This window comes from Marmota monax, unplaced genomic scaffold (assembly GCF_021218885.2).
Source record: "Marmota monax isolate L192 unplaced genomic scaffold, Marmota_monax_Labrador192_F-V1.1 WCK01_AAM20220418_F8-fsc00020, whole genome shotgun sequence".
Taxonomy (NCBI): Eukaryota; Metazoa; Chordata; class Mammalia; order Rodentia; family Sciuridae; genus Marmota; species Marmota monax.
The window spans coordinates 20759285-20781138 of record NW_026692912.1 but is presented as its reverse complement, the minus strand read 5'-3'; the positions used below and the strand labels follow the sequence as shown (position 1 = coordinate 20781138).

The 21854-nt window shown below is 53.3% G+C and overlaps 2 protein-coding genes across 24 annotated transcripts in view; one reads left to right on the top strand and one right to left on the bottom strand.

The window, feature by feature from the left end:
• The first annotated feature begins 116 nt into the window (after positions 1–116).
• Golga2 (golgin A2) lies at positions 117–15853 on the top strand. 6 transcript variants are annotated; one of them, XM_058581792.1, is made up of 27 exons: positions 117–218; positions 1711–1833; positions 3082–3162; positions 5131–5238; positions 5511–5554; positions 5673–5736; positions 6040–6099; positions 6281–6361; positions 7216–7254; positions 7521–7583; positions 7673–7766; positions 7860–7966; positions 9808–9866; positions 10185–10326; positions 10735–10824; positions 10932–11039; positions 11214–11301; positions 11722–12053; positions 12279–12392; positions 12723–12968; positions 13050–13125; positions 13328–13419; positions 13682–13900; positions 13983–14085; positions 14180–14286; positions 14366–14522; positions 14605–15853. In XM_058581792.1, the coding sequence occupies exons 1-27, from the start codon at positions 171–173 to the stop codon at positions 14817–14819; spliced, it is 3060 nt and encodes a 1019-aa protein (XP_058437775.1). In that variant the 5' UTR covers positions 117–170; the 3' UTR covers positions 14820–15853. The 6 variants fall into 6 exon arrangements, with proteins under 6 accessions (XP_058437775.1, XP_046307904.1, XP_046307899.1 ...); XM_046451948.1 differs by having other exon boundaries at positions 11707–12053; positions 13331–13419; XM_046451943.1 differs by having other exon boundaries at positions 11707–12053.
• Positions 15854–16438: 585 nt separating this feature from the next.
• The window catches only part of Dnm1 (dynamin 1), a 41254-nt gene continuing 35838 nt past the window's right edge, over positions 16439–21854 (bottom strand). For 4 of the 18 annotated variants that reach the window (XM_058581798.1, XM_046451952.2, XM_058581795.1 and 1 more), the window contains 3 exons: positions 21233–21474; positions 20673–20888; positions 16439–17624 (listed from right to left, as the gene is read on the bottom strand). In XM_058581798.1, the coding sequence (XP_058437781.1) occupies positions 17552–17624; positions 20673–20888; positions 21233–21474 (531 nt within the window). In that variant the 3' untranslated portion in view covers positions 16439–17551. Of the gene's footprint in view, positions 17625–18447; positions 18485–18923; positions 18926–20672; positions 20889–21232; positions 21475–21854 lie in introns of all 18 variants that reach the window. The other 14 variants (XM_058581804.1, XM_058581800.1, XM_046451950.2 and 11 more) reach the window with 11 other exon arrangements.

The following is a 21854-nucleotide window of genomic DNA, read 5'->3' as shown; positions in this document are numbered from 1 at the left end:
AATCAGCTTGGAGAATTTAGGCCACGCCCACCACGGACGCCTAGAACCGCCCTGGATACGCCTCCCCAGGTTGTTTCGCTTCGTGCCGCTTTAGCTACCGGAAGCAATTTCGCGTTGGATGCTGGGATCTTGGTGACGTGGCCCCCCCCACTTCCCCTCCCCGCCCCGGTATGTCGGAAGAGACCAGACAGAGCAAATTGGCCGCGGCCAAGAAAAAGGTAAAACGCGCCGGGTCGCGGCCCCTCGAGCCAGACAGACCGAGTCCTTCCGACGGCCGGACAGTGGCCAGAGTCTGTGCCATTCCTGAGGCACACGGGGCGAGCCCCTGGGCGCCCCTCAGCTCCCCCTACTAAAGTCTTCTCAGCCAGCCCCGCCCCCTCAACAGCCCAGCCCCCGCCCTCGCCAGTCGCCCCTGGGTGACTTTGGCCGGTGACTCCAGGGCTCTCCGCTCCAGGCGCGGCCCCGGCTTCCTGCCGCCCCAAATTGGATCTCCCTGGGCTCCCTGGTCGTTAAGGACCTCGGTCCCAGCCCTGCGCTCCCCTCCCCCACCGTGGAGTAGCGACTCGGGCGTCGGTAGGGAGGAGTGGAATGTAGTTACGTCACAGCCCCCCTCTGAACTGTCATTACCACCGCGAGCTCGGCCTGTGATCTTCCGACCTGGTCCCCTAAGTGTCTTCATTCCCTTTGGGCTTGTCTGGTCTGGGCACAGATTTCCACCTGGAAGGGAACTCTCAGGTCTGTGGGACCTAGTGCTGAGAGGTTTTAGGCTTCCTTACTTCCAACTCACACAGTGATAACTCAGAAAGCCTACACACTTCACCAATGAGCTAATAAAAACGTTGACAGTATCTCCCGATGACCATGGAAGAACAGGTTTGGGTTCTTCCTAAACCTGGGATTTTTCTCCCAGGTGTCTACCTTCCAGAGTGGCTTAAAAAAATTTTTTTTTCCTGACATCTTTACATTCGAATTCGCTGAGATTCTGGGACCAGGGTGCCCTTCATTCAGTGTTTGCTGGAGTGAGGTCTGTTTGTCTAATGTGGAACTGGTCCTGGGAACTGAGCTTCACAGTTTGCATCTTCCCCAATTCATCTTCACAACTTGGGGTGCGGAGTGCTCTGGGATAATAAATGTGAGGCATCTCTCTGAAGCATCATTTTATTTTCTTGAGAGCGATTAGACATTAATATATAGAGAGATGACATTTGTATAGATTTTTAAGATTGTAATAGACCTCTCTGAAATGATATTTGGGTGTGCTCTGTTGCCAGATTCGCTGGGGCTGTGTCTTTACTGCCTTCTGTTAGGATATGTTGATTTGTAAAACTTTGGGAAGTACTGGTGTGCAGCTTTAACAGAGGTATAAGCAGGACTCCAATGTTTGGCTTCTGAACTGCCCAGTGTACAGTTCCTGCTTACTTAATATTTACTTATCCACCCCTACCTCTGGCTTGCCCCTGGGAGCTGCTGCTTTATGGCGAACTCCAGAGCTGGGAATCAGAAGATTGAACTTGAACTCCATTATTGTCTTTATAAAAAACTTCATGTTTGTAGTCCATATTTTCAGTCCTTAATCATTGAAACACCTTGTGACATTGTTGATGACATTACATCAGATGGTACACATAAGAATATTTTATAAAAATTATAGAGGAAGATGTGAATATAGGGGCTCATTCTCATGAGTGTCACTGCTTCTCCTTTTCACAGCTGAGAGAGTATCAGCAGAAGAACAGTCCTGGTGTTCCTGCAGGAGCAAAGAAGAAAAAAAAGATAAAAAATGGCAGTAGCCCTGAGACAACCACTGCTGGTGGTTGTCATTCACCTGAGGATGTGAGTTTTAGCTGGTCAGCCTCCCAGGGATTGGGGGTTCAAAGGGCAAAAAGGGTAATGGTTAAGATTGAAGAAGTGTCAGGTATTGGTTAAGAATTTTGGGTTTGAGGGCTGGGGCTCTAGTTCAGTGGCAGAGCACTTGCCTAGCATGTGTGAGGCACTGGGTTCAATCCTCAGCACCACATAAAAATAAACAAATAAAATAAAGGTATGCTGTCCATCTACAACTACAAAAAAATTAAAAAAAAGAACTCTGGATTTGAGGGGCTGGGGTGGTAGCTCAGTGGCAGAGTGCTTGCCTACATATGTGAGGCACTGGGTTTGATCCTTAACCCCACATAAAAATAAAGACATGTTGTCCGTCTAAAACTCCAAAAACATTATAAAAAAAGAATTTTGGTTTTTGAGAGCTGGGGGTGTCTCAGTTGTACGAGGCCCCTGGGTTCAATCCTCAGCACTGAAAAAAAAAATATAATAGTTTTTATGTACACTTATGAAGCTTAAATGAGATTTATTGTTTTTATGTTTATTTCCTAATAGAGAGTCAGGTTTGGAGTAAACATTCAATAAATGGTAGTTGCTATTTGGTTTCCTCAGCCTTGTGGGCCAGGGGGAAGCCAGGCAATTGAGAACAGCTGCTTGCCATCAGGCTCTTCTTTTAGGATGCATCACTGCAAGAGCCCCAGGGTGTGGCAAGGAGAGCCCCAGGCTCCAGGATTGGAAGAATGTCTGAATTTTGAGTCTGTTTTTGCTATTAGCTTGCTGGGTGACCTCAGAAAATTATTTTCTTCCAGGGTCTCAGTTTCCTTATCTGTAAGATGATATGGTTGGATTAAATCATTGTTTTTCAAACTTAATTTTTAGCTCTAGCTCCCTGTGTTCTAGTGAACCCTTACTTGGGAGTCTGGTTTTTGAAATGGAGATGGGCGTCTGGAGCTCTTCCAGATTCCGCCCTGCATCCTAAGCCTGAGGAGAGGGTCTCATGTGCATATTAAGACTTGCACTGGTCAGGTAACTTGACTACATCACTCGGAATTTTACTATTTGTTTACTTTGATTGCTAGCTCTGGCAAGGCAGCAAGTGGCTTTTTGGAAGGATGGCACAGGCCCTGGTATTGGTCTCCTTTGCTCTTCTTCAGCATTTCATTTTCCTAAACCAACTTCTCCCTTCCCTTGACTTTCTTGCCTCTCTCTAAGCCACTTCTTTCTTTCCCCCCACCCTTGTTTTTCCCTTTTCACCTCCTGTAGATTCAGGACATTCTGAAGGTGCTGGTGTCCGACCTTAACCATTCCAATGGGGTAGCGCTCCCCCCATTGGACAAGTGGAAGGTGAGGCAGTGCCGAGACCACCCTTTGGCTTCCTCTCTCCCAGCTGTGCATGCCTCTGAGGCTTCTCTGGTTTGGGGATCATTTGCCTCTGGCTTATTTTATGTTGCTGCCATTAACCCTCAGCCTGCTTACATCTGCTTCTTCACTTGCTTTGTTGATTGGGCTTTTTTCCTTCCCCACATCTTTTATCATCTTGGAGAAGGTGAAACATACCTTGAAGACTAAAACTAATTTGGGAATAACTTTGAGAGAAGGTGTGTGGAGCTTGAGCTTTTGAATGCCCAGTGTGGTGCTTTCAGACTGGGAGAGATTAAAAAACAAAACAACAGCAAAACTTTTTAGGTCTTGTCCTCTGTGTGTCCATCCCTAAAAGATCATTAGACCTTAAAAGTTTGTGATCTTCTTGAATTGATTACTTCATTGGGTTTGAAGTTTGGGAATGTAAGGTTAAGAAAAAGTGAGTTTGCATTATAGTTGCAAGGATTGAGGCTATTTTTTTCAGATCAACTAACTGAAAAGGATGTGAGGTTAACCAACAGATGAATGACCAGAAAACTCTGCCCCTAATCTCTCTTAAAAATCAGAGGACACCTGGCCATATTCATTTGGCCCTTCAAAGCACAGGCACTTTGTTAAACAGAGGCGAAAACAGACACAAGATAGGATGGATGCAGGCATAGGGAGGAGAGGCTTCTGAGAGAAGCTAGGGAGAATGTGGCACCATCCCAAATACTTAAGTGAGGGGAAATTGGTTCTGAATGGATTCAAGGATGGAGGAGGTGGCCACTTTGAGGTCACTTTGAAGATTAAAGGTGAGTAACATTCGTGCACATGGAGAGTGGGGAGGCAGAGGGAACGGAAGGGTCATGGTCAGCATTATGAGGTCATTATGAAGTCATAGAAGACCTTTCAGGAATGCAGGTAGCTCAGTCCAGGGGCATGGTCTGGTTACACAGGGCTAGGCATTGGCCTCCATCGGATATTGTATTGGAACTTTCTGTTTAGCTAACTTGTCCAAGGACATCTGCCAAGCCAGAGCAATAGAGCTAAGACAGAGCCAGATCCTTTTGGAACTGGGCATAGGGAGAGGGATGACGGGTTGAAGAGTTTTCCAGTCATCATAGCTGTTCCCACCCAGGCGGTCAGGTCTACCCAGGTGCTATGACTCACTTTGTCAACTTGGAGGATATAAAGTGGCATGTGAGGTGGGAGCCTCAATAAGTCCTGCAGCTGTGTGTCTGGTGTTTGCCCTAGTGAGGGGCCAGCCACATAGGGAGTTGTTTTCTCTTCAGAACAATCCTAGTCTGTGCTAGTGTTCTGAGATTGTGCACCCATCCTGTTACCCCTCTGTTGTGGAGGTGAAGACCTACTGTGTTTCAAAGCCTCGCTGCATCAATAACTGGTTCCCACAGAGGTTTTCTCCTCTAGGAATGCAGAGATGGGATTGCAGTCCCCTGAGTAGAGATAGTGGTGTCTCCAGAAATGGGGAATAATGGAGACAATGATTTCTAGTAGAACTAGGTTATGGTGAAGGGAGTGGACTATGATACCAAGTCCATCACCCATAGTCTCTGCCCAGCAGGATCCCAGAGTTAGGGTCACAGTAATTCTCTAGAAGAACAGTGCATTTCTTCTCCCTGACTTGGGCACACTTTCCTTCCACCTGCTGTGGCTGCCATTGGCCCAAGCCTGTACCACCTTTTGCTGAGCCCCAGGGAGAACAAGGTCCTCAGGTATTTAGGAAGGGGGTCATGCAGCCCCTGCTTTGATCTTTGGCTGGCTGAAATGCTGCCAAGCAGTCTGAAGCCTGGGCTAATGGTATCTATACCCCCAGATGCTCCCAGCACATATGACTGTCCCTCTGACTGCAGCAACAATGTCCTGCCTGCTCTGCACCCTTGTGTCCATAGCAATGAAGCAGGTTCTCTCCTATATGGCCCCTGACCCCCTCCCCCTGTTCTGTGACAGGCACCCAAAGACCACACTGCTCCTGCACCACCAGCTGCTGATGACAGCGTGTCACTTGGCCCTGTCCCTTCCCCAGGTTCTACTCTCCCTAGCCTGGAGTTACCTCAGGTTTGTTCCTTTCCCTTTTTCCCACTATCTTCCTGTGTGCTTACTCATCCTCTTCCCAAAGGATAATGCTCATACGGACTCTCTTCTCTTCAAGTAGCTTGGTCTCTAGAGCCAGGTGCTCTTCCTGGGGACTGGGATGGGGAGGCCAAGACCCAGCTTTTCTTTGAGGTTTGGGGAGATGGAAAGTTATTGGAATGAGGTTGGCTCACCCTGTCCCTGGGTGATTTTTACTAGAAGTTGAATGACCACATCATGTGTTTCTTCCCAAACAGAACCATGATGCCGACATTGGTCCTAATATTATGGATGAAACAAAGTGAGTATCTCCTACTGGGGCAGCAGACCCTAGGCCACAGGAGTCAGGGATGGCCACCACCCATGAACTTTTTCCCATGGAGCCATCTCTACCCCTGACCCTGTGTCTCCATCTCTAGGACTTTCTCATCAACTGAGAGCCTGCGACAACTTTCTCAACAGCTCAATGGTCTTGTGTCTGAGGTACCCAAGAAATTAGGGTCCATAAGGGAGCAGAGGTGGGGAGGAGAAGTTCAGATAAGGGACTGGATATATATGTTTAATGCCATCATTTATTCAGGTGCAAAAAACACAGATGAGAGCTGCTTGGAAGGGGGAAGCCTGATGGGGGCGTAGGAACCCTGAGAAGTTGGCACAAAGGGGTTATGGGAATAGGGGTCCAACATGGCCAGGGAAGATTTTGCTAGTTGAAAGGGAAGAAAGGAAGTCAGGGCTTAGACATTGAGAGGAAATGAGCATCTCCATGTGACCTCTCATCTCTTCTAGTCTACGTCATACATCAATGGAGAAGGCCTCTCATCATCTGCTAACATGAAGGATCTGGAGGTGAGTGACCCTGGCCCCTGGCCCAGTGGACCCTGCAGGCCAGCTCCTATCTTCTCCCACAGTGGGGCCTGGGTGCCCTGCTGCCAGCTGAGACAGTCCACACACCCCCCAACCCTAATGATGCTCTCTCTACCTCTTCCCCCAACCCTCCTCCAACTCCTCCTCTCTGCATGCGCCTCAGAGCCGGTACCAAGAGCTAGCAGTAGCCCTGGACTCCAGCTATCTAACAAACAAACAACTCAGTAGCAAGATAGAGGAATTGGTAAGAGTCCAGTGGGATCCCCTGGTTTCATGCTGCCAATCCTGGGCTCCAGTTTCCCTTGGGGCTCTGCAGTAAGGGGCTGGGGGCCCCTGGTGCCAAGGGGAATGGGGTGCTGGGGGGCCTAGGTCTCAGCTGGAGAGACCTCAGAGCATAGAGCATTCCGCATGGCTCTTTCTTTTGCTTCCCTCTCTGTGTCCTCTCTCTCCTCAAGACCATTCCTTGAGTCCTTGCCCCACTTGCCCTGAGGTTGTCGCTCCAGGAGGAGCCTAAGCCTAAATGGCTGTCAGGAGCCCCGCATCCTGCCCTGGTTCAGTCCTTAATTTGCTCTCTTTGATTTTGGACTAACCACTTCTCCCTGAGCTTGAGTTTCCCACAGAGGTAGAATTAAAGGAAATCAAAGGTCCCTTTCAGCTCTGAGCATTATAGACTTAAAGGCTCATTGGAATATAAGCACCAAGGAGAAGAGGGGTCTTTGTCCATCCTTCTTCTTCCTAAAGCCCTACTGTTCAGAATTTTACCTGGCCCATAGGATGTGCTCAGTTGCCGAGGGAACGCACCCTCCTGAGTCACAAGCTGCAGGGGGTAGTCTTTGTTTCTCCAACTCCATTTCTGGAGATTTATGGTATTGTCCTTTAAAGAGAACTCAGATTCAGCCCCTCCCATGCATAGCTGTGAGCGAACACCAGTCAACACCCAAATTCTCTTTCTTTGGGAGCTTGAATTAGTTGATGTCCCCATGGGATCTGACAACTTCTTTTAGACCCATCCCTGGCACTTGCCTGCCCCATCCTGATCTGGAGAGTGGCATAAAAGGGATCAACCCCAATTACCTTCCTTTGACTTTTTCCCCACAGAAACAGCAGAACCAAGACACTCTGGATCAACTGGAAAAAGTAATGTGATTTCTGTGTTTGCTTCTTGCATGGCTCCTGGGATTGGGGTAGGACTCAGGTAGAGGCCGCAGTCTTGTCCTACCCACTCCTAGCCTGGATAAGGCTCACTGCCCATCCCTCCATGGCCCACCCTGTCCCACTCAGGGTACCTCATACTCAGGTCTCATTTGTGGGCCTGCCTGGGCCACTGAGGTTCTCTGGGGCATGGTCTTTGCTGTTCCATCTCTGCCTCCCCCAGTAAGAGCTGCTTCTTCCTCTGCCTCTAGGAGAAAAAGGCGTGTCAAGAGAAGTTGGCAAAGGAGCAGGGAGCTCTAAGGGAACAGTTGCAGGTGAGTGGACAGTGCCATGTGTCCCTTATGTTTCCTGGAAAACACCTCTTTCCTCCTCCTCAGCACTTGTTTTGGTTATTCTCTGAAAGGTTCACATCCAGACCATAGGAATTCTGGTGTCTGAGAAAGCAGAATTACAGACAGCCCTGGCTCATACTCAGCACGCAGCCAGGCAGAAAGCAGGTGGGAGTCCGGGGACCTCTTCAACCTTCAGTCTGACACTTTGGCGGGCCTGTGGGTAATTTCTTGAGGCTTCATCTCGACCTCTCATTCCAGGAGAGTCTGAGGGTCTTGCTGGCCGTCTGCAGTCTTCCCGACAGCGTGTGGGAGAGCTGGAACGGACTCTGTCTGCTGTTTCCACACAGCAAAAGAAGGCAGACAGGGTGAGCCCAGCCTTCTGCCCCACCACCAGCAGCCTAACCTTTCCAGTGCAGGAGTGAGCATAAGGGCCCTTCTGCGGATGGAGCATCTTGCTGCTCAGAATGCAGCATGGGCCGTTTCTTGCTGCTTTGTGTGGTGTGGTTGGTAGTGGAAGCCTGGGGATGAGTCAGGTGCTCTGCACAGTGAGCACTGGATATGGAGCCCTGAGGGTGGGAAGCCCATCATGCCCTTAGCCTGCTGTGGCCTCTGCCAGGTGCTAGGAGAAGGGGATATATGATGCATGGGCTGTGAAGGTTCCCAAGAACTTAGTATGTTTCTGTTTGTGGAGAGAGAGGGGGCATGTGTGTAATATACATAAAACATGTCTGGAATACATAAACTCAGGGAGAGGAACAGGGTGGCTAAGACATATATCACTTCTTTTTTTGTGGGGGGGGCAGGTACTGGGGATTGAACCCAGGGGTTCACATCCCTAGCTTTTTTTATTTTTTGACTCAGGGTCTCAGTAAGTTGCTTAGGTCCTTGCTGAGGCTGGCTTTGTACTTGTAATCCTCCTGCCTCAGCCTCCCAAGTCTGGGATTATAGGTGTATGTCCCCACACCTAGTGACATTTCACTTCTGTACCTTCTGCGTTTTGGACTATGTGAATGTACCATCCAATCAAATTGTGAACAACAGATTTAACTTCCTTTCTTCTAACTATACCCCCATCCCTGTGTGGGGACCAGGATGTTCAAATTTGAGCTCTGCATAAGTGATCCCAGACAGGCCACTTAGCTTCTTACAGGCTGTGTTTCACCTACAAAATGGAGATAACCAGTAACTGCCTCATATGGTGGTTATAAAGATAAAGTGGGATCATTAGCATGATGCCTGGCGAAGCACTTAGTATAGATAATTACAGCTAGTAGTAATAACAGTAACCACCAGTATTAGATACATTGTAGATCTTTTATCTGCTAGATCTTTTTCCCCTATCTCTTCTACCCTTATTGAGTTCTTTTTTTTTTTTTTGGTACTGGGGATTGAACTCGAGGGCACTCAACCACTGAGCCACATCCCCAGCCCTATTTTATATTTTATTTAGGGACAGATTTTCACTGATTTACTTAGTGCCTCCCTTTTGCTGAGGCTGACTTTGAACTCGCGATCTTCCTGCCTCACCCTCCCAAACTGTTGGGCTTATAGGCGTGTGCCACCATGCCGAGCCTTACTGAGTTCTTATTCAAAACAAATGAGTAGTCAAGCAGGGTGGTGATCTGGTGATCTCCTGTGATCTCAGCACCTTGGGGAGTTGAGGCAGGAGAATTACAAGTTCAATGCCAACCTCTTTGTGAGACCCTGTCTCAAAATTAAAAAAATAAAAAAGGCTAGAAATGTACCTCAATGATAAAGCACCCCTGGGTTCAATCCCCAACACCAAAAAATAAACAAACAGATAAATAAAAGTCAAAGCAAACAAGAGGGCTTGGGATGTATTTCAGTGATAGAGCACTTGCCTAGCATGCTTTGGGCCCTGGGTTTTGTTGCCTGCACCAGGAAAACAACAAATCAAGGCCGAGTTTGGTGGTACACCTTTAGTCCCAAGTACAGAGGAGCAGAATAATCATTTGAGCCCAGGAATTAAATACCAGCAGGGATAACGTCTTGGGATACTCCCTATCACACAAATCAAAGCAAACACTCATGAAAACATAAACGAACCCTGGGCTTAGCAATGCCTTGGAAAACTGTGAAGTGTGATTGAGGGTGAGGATGTGTCACTCTGGAATAGTTATTGTGGTTAGAGTGCTGGCTGCCTCTTTGGCCTGCCAGATCCTGACTTTGTTTTCTGTATTTGCAGCACAACAAGGAGCTAACCAAAGAGAGAGATGCCCTCAGGCTGGAGTTGTACAAGAACAAGTAGGAAGGGGAAGGAGAATGGGCAGTCCAGGACTTTAGTGAGATTGTGGGGGAGGGGGTGGGAGGTGAACATGGGGAGGAGGTTTTATAGGCTTGGATGTGTCCAAAGCCAAACTGTAGTCCCAGCCTCTGCTTCATTCCTGGGGCAGCCTCAGGCAACTCGTATCTTCTCTGTGGTCTGTCACCTGTGACTCCTGATTCCTGGAGTCCCTTCTAATGCCATGGTTCTGTGGTTGTGTGGCAAGGGCAATGGGTTGGTCACCGAAATTTCTCTTCCTGTTCTTGGTGCATTCCTTACTGTGCTACCTCTGATTACAGCATAAATAACGAGGACCTGAAGCAGCAGAACTCAGAATTGGAAGAGAAGCTCCGTGTGGTGCTGGCAGAGAAAGCAGCTATGCAGCTGGGGGCGGAGGAGCTCCAAAAGAAGCTGGAGATGTCTGAGCTGCTGCTGCAACAAGTGAGGCAGCAGCCCCAGCAGCCCGAGCACTGGCTCCGTGCGGTTGTCAGGGTGGCCTCTAGCCAAGAGCTGGAAAATTTGGGTTCTTATCTGGTCCTGCCATAGAATCTTCCAGAGATGGTTAAAATCCACAAATGGGAGCCCTGCCCAGACCTGTGGAATCAGAATCTCAATGATATGGCTTTTTAAATTTTTGTTTTTAAATCATCTTGGTTGAACACCATCGTGTTGTAGATTTCCTCTATGTGGTTACCCAGTAGTCTGTTCCCTCTCCTGGGGGTTCAGCCAGCACTTTTATTATGTGGTAATGACCCTGAGTCGTACACTGATCTAGTTCACACCCTGTGGAGGCATCATGTGGAACACCTGGGCTCCCCAGATCTAAACTTCTCACTTTCCCCACTTCAGTTCTCTAGCCGGTCTGAAGCCCCTGATAGTAACCAGCAGTTACAGCAGGTCGTAGAGGAGCGGGCACAGCTGGAGAAACATGTGGGGCAGGTAGGCTTTGCAGAGGGAGGGATATGGGAGGAAGATGGCTCCAGGTGGCCATGAGCAGGTAACAACCAGTGACAGTCCTTCCTAATTTCTGTGCTCATTCTTGTTAGCTGATGGAGTTACTGAAACAACTGCAGGTGGAGAGAGACCACTATGCAGAGAACCTGAAAGGAGATAACGCCATGTGGCAGCAGAGGATGCAGCAGATGTCAGAGCAGGTGAGGCCTGACCTCAGATGGCTTGCTGGGTTTCCCTGGTGTGTCCTGCTGTGGAGTGCAACCAGGAGAGGGGTCCGTGTTCTGGATTTTTGGAGGTGGGGGCAGAGAGGGAGTCGGGGCCAGGGTCCTCCATGCCCTCCCTCTCTCTGCTCTTTCCCCCTGTGCCTGAGGCAGCTGCGCACATTGAGGGAGGAGAAAGAACAGAGTGAGAGTCGGGTTCAGGAGTTGGAGACCAACTTGGCAGAACTGAAGAGCCAGATGGGTGAGTGGGGACGAGGGTCACCTGGAGCCCGGAGTGTGTGAGGACTTGGGGGTGGCTTAGACTACCCCAGGGAGAGGAGTGATTTCAAGGACACTGTGGCAGAGGGAAAGGGGTCTGTGCCAGGAGATGGATGGCAAATCTTATCACCTCTCTGAGCAGCAGTGTGTTTCCATCTTCAGAGAGGGATGGTGTGCCCACTGCCAGTCCCCCACAGTTGACCTGAGCATGGCAGTGTAAGGAACTATATTGGGAAATGACTTGAAGGATTGACCATCATCTAGGCATGAGGAACTATTAGGAAGGCAAGGTTTGAAGTGAGGAGCCTGAATTAAGAGCTGCGGACCCACGAAGAGGGTTCTGAAAAGCCAGAGGTCCAAGTCCCTTATTGTGTGCTTCCTTTCTCAGTGGAGCCCCCGCCCGTGGAGCCCCCACCCGTGGAGCCCCCACCCGGGCCCTCAGAGGCAGAGCAGCAGCTGCAGGCAGATGTGGAGCAGCTGCAAAAGGAACTGGAGAACCTGGCTGGACAGCTCCATGCCCAGGTGCAGGATAACAATAGTCTGAGTCGCCTGAATCGGCAGCAGGAGGAGCGGCTGCTGGAGCTCGAGCGTGCTGCGGAGCTCTGGGGCGAGCAGGAGCGCAAGCAGATTCTGGAGAGCATGCAGAACGACCGCACCACCATCAGCCGCGCGCTCTCCCAGAACCGCGAGCTCAAGGAGCAGCTGGCGGAGCTGCAGAACGGCTTTGTGAGGCTGGTGCGTGGCCCATGGGCTCACAGGCCTTCCCCATCAAGTCCTTCTGGGCCTTTCTGTCTTGGCCTTCACCCCACCCCGCCCCCCATGGTGGCTGTGAAGCACCCTGCAAGCTAAAGGCCTCGCTCAGGTGTCTGTGCGGGGAAGGATAACTCTTTGACTGTGGCAGGTGGACACCCTGGGGTCTCTAGCTGCATTGTATGGCACTGATTCCTGCTTTCTGTTCAGACGAATGAGAACATGGAGATCACCAGTGCGCTGCAGTCAGAGCAGCACATCAAGAAGGAGCTGGCCAAGAAGTTGGGTCAGCTGCAGGAGAAGCTGGGAGAGCTAACGGAGACGGTAACCCTTGCCCCATGTGCCCTCACTGTAGGGGAAGAGACAGCCATGATGGGAGGCTTTATTGCTTCACACAGCTAACCCTGGTTTCTTTAGCTTCAGTTACTGGGCACTAGTAGGGTGCACTTAATAGGTGTGTGGCTCTCTTTGCTTTTCCACATCTGTGGCCTGAAGTTCCGGTGGTGGGGAAAGATGGTTACAAAGCGTGAGGCTAAGTGTTGGAGGCATGGGGCTCTGTTACCCTCCACCACCAACCACCACCGTCACTTATGGGCTGGGATCAAGAACTGGAAGCAAGTCACACTTGTCCTTACACCCAGGGCCTTCCCACAGGTGGAGCTGAAGAGCCAGGAGGCTCAGGGTCTGCAACAGCAGCGAGACCAGTACCTGTCTCACCTGCATCAATACGTGGCAGCCTATCAACAGCACGTGGCTGCCTATCAGCAGCTGACCTCCGAGAAGGAGGCGCTGCACAAGCAGGTTCTGCTGCAGACTCAGCTTATGGACCGGCTGCAGCATGAGGAGGTGCAGGGCAAGATGGCAGTGGAGATGGCCCGCCAGGAGTTGCAGGAGACCCAGGTGAGGGGGCTGCTGAGGCCGGGCCCCTAAGTGGAGGACGTGGCCATTCTGTGCCTTCTCACTCTCTTCCCAATCCCGTAGGAGCGCCTAGAAGCCACCAGTCAGCAAAACCAACAGCTACAGGCCCAGCTGAGCCTCCTGGCTCTCCCTGGGGAAGGTGAGTGAAACCATCCTGAGGAGGGGAGCCTGAAGAGGGACTGTGGTGGAACAGAGTTGAGGAGTTAGAGGAAGACTTCGGAACGTGCTGTTAATCTCTGGGGAGGCTGGCCCAGGGGTACACAGTGAGGGGGCAGAAGTGGACCCTTTTTTTCCTGGGCCTTCCCTTGGGTTGTCTGAGGGATCCCTCTGGCTGTCTGCAGTAGAAGATGAAATGGACGAGGAAGAAAAGGAGGAGGCAGCTTCTCGGCCCAGTTTGACCATCCCAGAGGACCTGGACAGCCGAGAGGCCATGGTGAGCTGTGCTCTCCTGTCCCTTCCCCAGCTCACCTTTTCTGCCTCCCTCTGTGGTCCCTCTGGATGTCCTGATACCTTGGTTTTTCCCACTCCCATTTCCGCCAACACCCACACCTCCCGTGGAGACAGGGATTGGATACGTGCCCCCCTAGGAAAAATAGTGACCCACTGAGGCCCAGGGGAGGGCTGCTCTGCTCTGCTCTCTGCTCCCTGGTTTGTCCCGAGCATTTTTTCAATAAAAAGGACATGTCTGCCTCTAGGTGGTATTTTTTAATGCGGCTCTAGCCAATGCCGAGGAAGAGAAGGCACGGCTGCGCAGGCAGCTGAGGGAGCAGCAGACACGCTGCCGGCGCCTGGCTTATCTGGAAGCCACATCCCAGAGTGAGCCCACAGAGCAAGCCCTGGTCCCCAGGAGTGGGGACAATTGTGTGTCTGGGGAGAGCACCCAGGCTCTACAGATGGCCATGGAGAAGCTGCAGGTGAGTGAGCCTTTCCCAACAGAGGAAGTGTAGATACAGGACAGGTCCCTCCTGAGTCTTGACCCTGCTATTTTGGCCTCAGAGCCGCTTCCTGGAGGTCATGCAGGAGAAGGTGGAGCTCAAGGAGCGGGTGGAGGAACTGGAACATCGCTGCATCCAGCTCTCTGGAGAGACGGATACCATCGGTGAGCCCAGCTGGGGCCCAAGGCAGTGGGGGTTGCATAGGGGCCTGTTGGGGGAGCCCCAGCATCTGAGTCCTGTGCCCTGCCCTCCCTGCAGGAGAGTATATTGCCCTCTACCAAAATCAGAGGGCAGTGCTGAAGGAGCGCCACCGAGAGAAGGAGGAGTACATCAGCCGACTGGCGCAGGACAAGGAGGAGATGAAGGTAGGAGCCCCTGAACATCTCTTCTCTGCGGGCCTGCAGGCTGGGCGGGGGCCGGGATACTGAGCATCTCTCCCTTCAGGTCAAGTTGCTGGAGCTGCAGGAGCTGGTGCTGCGGCTTGTGGGGGAGCGTAACGAGTGGCAGGGCAAGTTTCTGGCAGCGGCCCAGAGTCCTGCTGAAACCACCACTCCAGAGCCAGCAAGCCCCCAGGAATTTGGAGCAACTGACAAGCAGGGTGGTGAGTAGAGACCTCAGGACGGGCTGACAGGAGGAGCAGCAGAGGGCTGCTCCGTGCTCAGAGGCCTTTCCTCTCTCCAAAGACCTTCAAGAGGTGAGCCTTGCTGACAGCGTGGAGCCGGCACAAGGAGAGGCTGGGGCGGCTTCTCCCCCTGAGAACCACACTGCGCAGCAGATCATACAGCTGCTGCGCAAGATCCAGAACCCCCAGGAACGCCTCGGCCTGGGCACCAACCCCTGCGTCCCCTTCTTCTACCGTGCCGACGACAATGATGAGGTTAAGATCATGGTCATCTAAGTCGGAGGCCGGGGAGGAGGGGCCAGGGACTTTTCCCCCATCTGTCCCTTACCCCCCTGTCCCTGCCATTCCTTCCCAGTTACCCTTTTACCCTTAGGACTAGCAAGTTAAGACCCCTAACAGGGGACAAACAGGTGCAGACCCTTTGCCACCTTGGCTAGGGCTGAGTCTTGATTTCTGGACTCTTGCTCCAGAAAGAGAGCCAGAGGCTCATAATTTTCTAGAGGGGCAGGGCTCTCTAGTGGTCCCCTTGCCCTCACCAAGCAGACCTTCATTTAGGGGGCTCTCTCCTCTTACAAGAGGCACTTTGGGGCAGGCAAGTTGGGCAGCATTTTCACAGCCCTTAAGATGGGGCTCGGGCTGGGGATGTGGCTCAAGCGGTAGCGCGCTCGCCTGGCATGCGTGCGGCCCGGGTTCGATCCTCAGCACCACATACAAAACAGAGATGTTGTGTCCGCTGATAACTAAAAAATATTAAAAAAAAAAAAAAAAAAGATGGGGCTCACTGTAGGCGGGGCTGGGGCAGAGTCTGGCGGGGGCAGTCCTCCATTCAGCAGGGCTCCCGTCTTAGAGGCACTTTGGCAGGTCAGCTGGGCAGCATTCTCATGGGTCTTCAAACATTTAGGGTCACTGAAGGCTAGGCGAGGGCAGCGTGGGCGCAGGCAGTCCTGAGGGCTCCCATCCTCAGAAGTATCTTGGGCAGGGCTACTGGGCAGAATTCTCAGGCCTTATGACAGTTGAGGCTAACTGTAGGCCAGGCAGGGCAGAGGCTGCTGGGGGGGGTGGGCCTCCCCTCGCCCAGTGTACATATTGTACCTGTGTATCATTTTGTAAATTCTGGGGTAGGACTGCCCCCTGTATCATAGTTGGAGCTGGCAAATGGAGAGAAGGGTCTAATAATTATTTGGGATTGGAAAACTTATTTATTGATAGCATAGGACAAAGGAAGGAGGCAGGGATGGGGTTGTGGTGCCCTGGTGATGCAGCTCCTGTTTATTTTGCTTTTTATTTCGGAATAAATGGATTTAGCCATACCGCTCAGCCTTGGATTCCTGTTTGCCGTCCTGGGTCCTGCCAGCTGGCAGCACTAAGCAGGGAGTGGTCCTGCCAGCAGAGGGCAGGCTTCTGGACTGCGTGAAGTGTGCCTAGCAGGGCTGTCTGCCATCCTCCAAGCCTGTCCCCTCTACCCTGCTTGGTGAAGCCTGGAGGATTCCAGGGCGATCACCATGGGGGCTCTCAGGGCGGTCCTGTCCTAATGTGTGAAGATGTGAGGTGTATCTAACAGTGGGGAAGGGTCACAGGATGCAACACCTTAGGGTGTCAACTTCCAGTCCAGACTTACCATCCCCTGGCCTGTCCACACCTGGGAGCCTCTTCCTCCTGGCTGTCCCTTCAGAGTGCCCACCCCAGCCACAGGTTCTCCCTCTAGGCTGTTTGTGGCCCTGCCCCCTAGTGGCCACAGCCGAGTTCACAGGATGAGAAGTTCACCTCCAGGTACTTTAACCACCTTCACACTCCTTACAGCATACTAGCCACGGCCCTTCTTCACCCAGCCCGTGCGCAGACCTTCCCCTCCCCGCAAGCCCCACAGAGAACACAAGCCAGCAGAGGACACACGGTTCCCCATCGTCCAGGAATGAGTTTTATTCTCAGCCGAGAGACAGCAAGACTGGAGGCCTTCAAAGAGCCAGCAGCTGCCAGCACAGCGCCCCCATGCTTCGAGCGGCAACGGAAGGATGGCTGAGGGGGCTGGCTGTCCACAGGCCGAGCAGGACAGAGAGGCTCACTGAAGGTGGCACACTGTGGAGCCGGGAACATCAGGGCAACAGCATTCCCTTGTATTTGGGCCACACGACTCCACAAGGACAGCATGGTGACTGATTCCCAACACTAGAGGCGCGGCTGAGTCAGCCATATATATGTATATATATGTATAGAGTATTTATAGATATTTATAGAACAGGGCGGGAGCAATACCACAGAGGGACACAAGTTTTCACCAACGTCACGCCTGGATGTGTCAGCTCACCACTACGGCAGACTAAGTCACAGATGAAAAGGGATGCTTTGGGGCCGGGGTGGGGGGCCACTGTCAAGTCACAGAGCAGCTGTCCAGGCAGGCTTGGAGAGGGAGGTCTCCGAGGAATAGGAGGGATCTGGTTAGAGGTCGAAGGGGGGCCTGGGGCTCTCAGGACGGGACGGACTTGCCTGACCCGATCGGCTGGCAGTTGGAGAGAGAACCAAGAGAAAACGAGAGAGAGAAGGAAGGAGAGAGCTGGTAAGGCAGGAGCAGCCACGCCCTGACAGGTGACGCAGCTGTGGGCGTGGGCAAGTTTCTGGAAAAGAGGAAACTGACAGATGGACAGATAGAAAAGGGAAGGCAAATGGAATGGAGGAGCTGGAGGTGGCTGGGCCAGCGCTCCCAGTTAGCCTAGTGCAGGCAGGGCAGCCCTGCTCCACCACACACACAACCTTCACTCGCCACCCAGGCAGTGCTCCCACAGTTCAGACACGAGCCTGGCCGTGGGGCCACCCCACCTCTGATTACCCTGTGTTCTACCCCTAGCCTCCACAGCAGCCACCAGGCTGGAAAGAAGACTTGAACCAGGAGGGCAAAGCTAAAAGGGGTGAGGGAGCACTGGAGGCCCCTCGGTGATTGGAAAGCCCAGGAGTCCTCTGAGGGGACCCGGGGGGAAGGGGAGGCAGGCAGCCGGATGCCAGTGGCCACAGACTTATAAGTCTAAGAGGGGAGCCTCAGCTGGTCGGGGGGCTGCAGGTCGCGTAGGTGAGGCTGGGCCCTTCCTGCTGGGGAAAAGCAGAAGAGTGAGAGTCAGTGGCCAGGGAATGGTGGCAGGTGGGGTCACCGGGCACATACTGTGGCCTGGCCAGGTGGAACTCAGAGACTGACTCGCCCAAGTTAGCAGACACTGTTGTCCCCTGGCTGAAAAGTGTAGGTCACCCTTAGGAGCAACAGGCCAAGATGCAGGAACCCAGGGCTGGCTGAGCTGCTTCACCTGGGGCTGAGGACACTGCCTTCTGTCACAAGGAGGCAGGGAAGGGAGCTCTGTGTCCCTGCCTCATCTGGACTGACAGTGTGTATAAGACACTCAGGCTTTCAGAAATCAAACAACCACAGCGTCCACTCAAGCCCCTGCCCTGGGGAGGACTTGGTTCCCAGAGCTCCCAGGCCAGGAGGAGTAGGATGCCATGCCACAGCTACTGGCTCAGACTGGGGGCTGGATGTGGAATGCCCAGGATGAAGTTCAAAGGCCTCTAGCCTCCTCAGAGATCAACTGTGTGCACAACTCCTCTAAGGTCCCAGCCCGTTCACCATAAACCATGAGCTCTCTGGCCTCTTGGTAGCTCCAGAGAGCACCCACATCTGCCATTTTGGGCAGGGAGCCTGTCCATGGAGGCATTGGGCAGCGGTGCTGAGTCCCGAGGCTCGCTAAGAAGGGAGGTAAGAGAGCCAGCTGGCAGAGGACAGAAAGGAAAGAGGGAGTCTGGAGCTGCAGAAGGGAGAGGGAGGGGGCCTGCTCTGAGTCCCAGCTTGCACCCCCCCAGCATGGAGCTGGTGCAGTGGGGTCAGACACACCGTTCATGCAGCAGGCCGAGAGCATGTACCTACCGTGGCTGACATTCCTCAGGGGTCACTGATAGTGATTCTGAAAGACAGCACGAAATCAACAGGGCAGTTCACACGCACAAGTGGGGCAGGCCTGGGGGCAGGGGACACGCACACGCACACGCCCGGGCGTGCACACACATGCTGTGAGGCCCCACGGCCCTGCATGCACACGCTAACACACATGCCCACAAACAACACGCATACACTTCCCTCCAACCACCTCCCAGTGCCCAACACCCTTGCTGGTTGGCTCGTGCAGCATGGATCTGGGGCATGCAGCCACTCGGCACACTGAAGCACACGCGTGGGCTGTCACAATACAGAAGCTTGCCTGCACACAAGGCATTTGCACCAGCTCCCTGCAATCTTGTGCCTAATGTGCTCACAGGGCCACTGCACAGCTCTACAAGGGAAAGTCTTGCTTTCTAGGGCCGAGCTGTCATTTCTCTGTCCAAGAGCCTTCCAAGGCTCCCTACTGCTTATAGCAGAGTCCCAAGTCAGTCTCTTCTATGAAGGTTCTCCAACCTGCCCCTCCTTATCCACACTTTCCTTATTGTCTGTACTCTGCCCAGCCAGCAGCTCTCCTTAGTGCAGTCCACACTAAATCTGCCCATATGTCTTCTCCCAACCCAATGTCCTCTGGATTCTTTACACCTGAGCTTTATCTCCATCATGCCCCATTCCCCACTAAAGTCAAGCTGCTTGAAGAAGCTCCTTCAGTCTGCTCCTTCCCCAGGCAGAGTCATCATTTGCCAGATGTTTCCCATATATCATTGAGAATGGAATTAGAGCAGGTACCTGATCTGACAGTTCTCATATGTTATACCTCAGCAGGGACCTGGGCAGGTGGAATACCCATAGAGTCTGAGCTCACATTGGCAGTTGGCAAAGTGCTCCTATAGCCACATGTGTCGTTTGGCATCCCTACAGCCCTTGTCTCCCTTGATCCCCACACCAACCCTGAGAGAAAGGCAGAAAGTTAATTATCATTCAGTAGAAGGGAAACTGAGGCCCAGGGAGGGAAAATGACTTGTCTAAAACTAGGTCAGGGTGAACCAGCATTTCTAGACTCCCAGTCCAGTGCTCCTGCCCAGTGCCGCGCAGCTTGCCTTCACCCCATCTGCTTTGGTCATCATATCCTCAAAGAGCAGGCCCCATGCCCACTTCATTTGGGTATGGGAGGCTAGAACTCCAGCCCCACCCTCCAGCTATCTGGAAACAGATGCTATTAGTCTGTTTTTCCTCAGAGAATGTGGCCAGTGGATATAGGGCAGACTAAGTGAGATATTGGAGTGAACTTCCTTAAAGAGGATCATGGATGAAGAAGGCCCAGGACTGGGGATATGGCTCAGTGCTGCCTGGCATGAGTAAGGCCCTAGGTTCCATCCCCAGCACTGCAAAAGGAAAAAAAAAAAAAAGGAGCAAAACTAAAATCCAAGGGAAGGAAAGAATCCTTTTCTCTAGAAATCTCTGGAATTCTGGAATGGGGCAGCCTATACCTACTCCTACTCCTTCCCCACCCCTACCACATTGGTCCAGAGGAGGTAGGAAGGGTCAGAAGCAGGGAAAAAGGAAAGGCCACCAGATTGTCCCATGGCTTCCAAAATCCTTCCCCACCTGCTTCCTGTCCTATCCATGCCTGGGTTCCACTCACACTCACACCTGTGTGCACGCCCACACACACATCACACACCTTGCTGGTCACACAGTCGCAGCCTGGCCTCTCTTCCTGTGGGCCAGAAGCTAGACACCACCCTGGGTCAGACAAGTCAAAAGAGGGCTAGAAAACGGGGGATCAAGTAGCCCTGAGTGTAACAACACAATCCTCATGGTCCACAGAGGAAGGTTCTGGGTTCAGGTCCCTGGGCCTGAGCGAGGCTCACCAGGAGAAAGGAGGACGTAATGGAGAACTGAGAAGAGAGGGGAAACAAGGCAATGTTTGGGGGGCCAGAAGTGAAAAAAGAGTGAAGCGCCATGCAAGTGCTGGAGAGAAGGGAGCAGGTGGGATGAGCCCCACAGCCGTCCCCAGAAAAGAGCACCTGCGGGACTCAGCTGGCTTCGCCAGCCCTTGGCCCCACGTCCGTGGCTCCTGCACTGGGGACCGAGTGCCTGGGATGCAGCGGGTCGGCTCTGGCGACCGGGCAGCTGCTCTAGAATCCGACTTCATCTCCCACCCGGCCACGCCCACCCGGCGGCCTCTCCCGCCGCAGTCAGACCCTACTCACCTGGGGACCCCAGGCGGGGCGCGGTTGGGGCGCGAGGGCACCTGGGGAGGGGGGCCGAAGGGGTCAGGGGAAGCCCCCGGCCTGGAGGGCACGGGGGGCGCCCCCCCCAGGGCGGACCCAGCAGGCGGAGGCCCAGGAGCAGGGCCCCGCGACCCGGGCCGGGCTGGGGGCACGGCGGGGGCTCGGCGCTGCGGCGTGGGGCTGGACGTGGGCGATCTGCGGGCGACAGGGACAGAAGAACCCGAGATGAGCCGTCCACCCCAGCCTGAGGCCCCGCCCCAGCCCAGTGCCGGCCACGCCCATGCACGCAAGCCCCGCCCCAAGGTGGTGGAGGGAGCCTAGGCCCCGCCCCTAGCATCACCAATGATCCGGCTCCGCCCCGCAGCCAGCGCTCCACGGCAAGCCCCGCCCCGCGTTAAGCCCCGCCCTTTCTAAGCCCCGCCCCTCGCTCCAGGTGGGAGCCGCCTCGGCAACTCGGGCGCGCCACTGCCCGGTCCCGGCCTTCCTCCCGCGGGCCCCGGGCTTGGGGGCTTTGGGGCCGTGGGGGCCGGCCCTGGTACCTGCGTCCGGCCGGTACGCTCTGCACCTGCAGCCAGGAGTCGTCCACGGGCGGGGGCATAGGCGTGCTGACGGTGGTCGTGTTGATGTCGCCGATGATGCTGAGCGCCTCCTTCAACGCGTGATACATGCGCAGCATCTCGTCGCGCCGCTGCGCCTGCTCCGCCGACTCCTCCATCAGTGTGTTTTGGTCCCCGCAGGAGTACAGGTTGGCCAACAGCTCTGAGAAGATGAACTCCTTGGTCTGCGGGCGAAGAAGGGAGGAGCGTAGGACCTGATGCCTGTGCTGCCTTGCCTTCCCCCCAGGCCCTGCCGGGGCAGTGCGCCCGACTGGGAGCGAGATTCAGTTTTCAGTTGCGACTTTGAGCCTAACCTCGGGGATATCCTGCCCCACTGCACTGCACTTTTCTCAGAAGGGGACCGTGAACTCCAAGGCGGAAGAGTCACCTGTCCAAAGTCACAGATCTGGGAAGAGACTTAGAACCTAGTATGCCACAAGGACACACTTGCCTGTTCAGTTTTTTTGAGCCTTTCCAAGAACTTTCATGCTCCACTAAGGAAGATAACAGTTTAAAATGCTCTGAGCCCTTGAGACGGTGCTCAGCGGTCTTCAGCGCTGTTCGG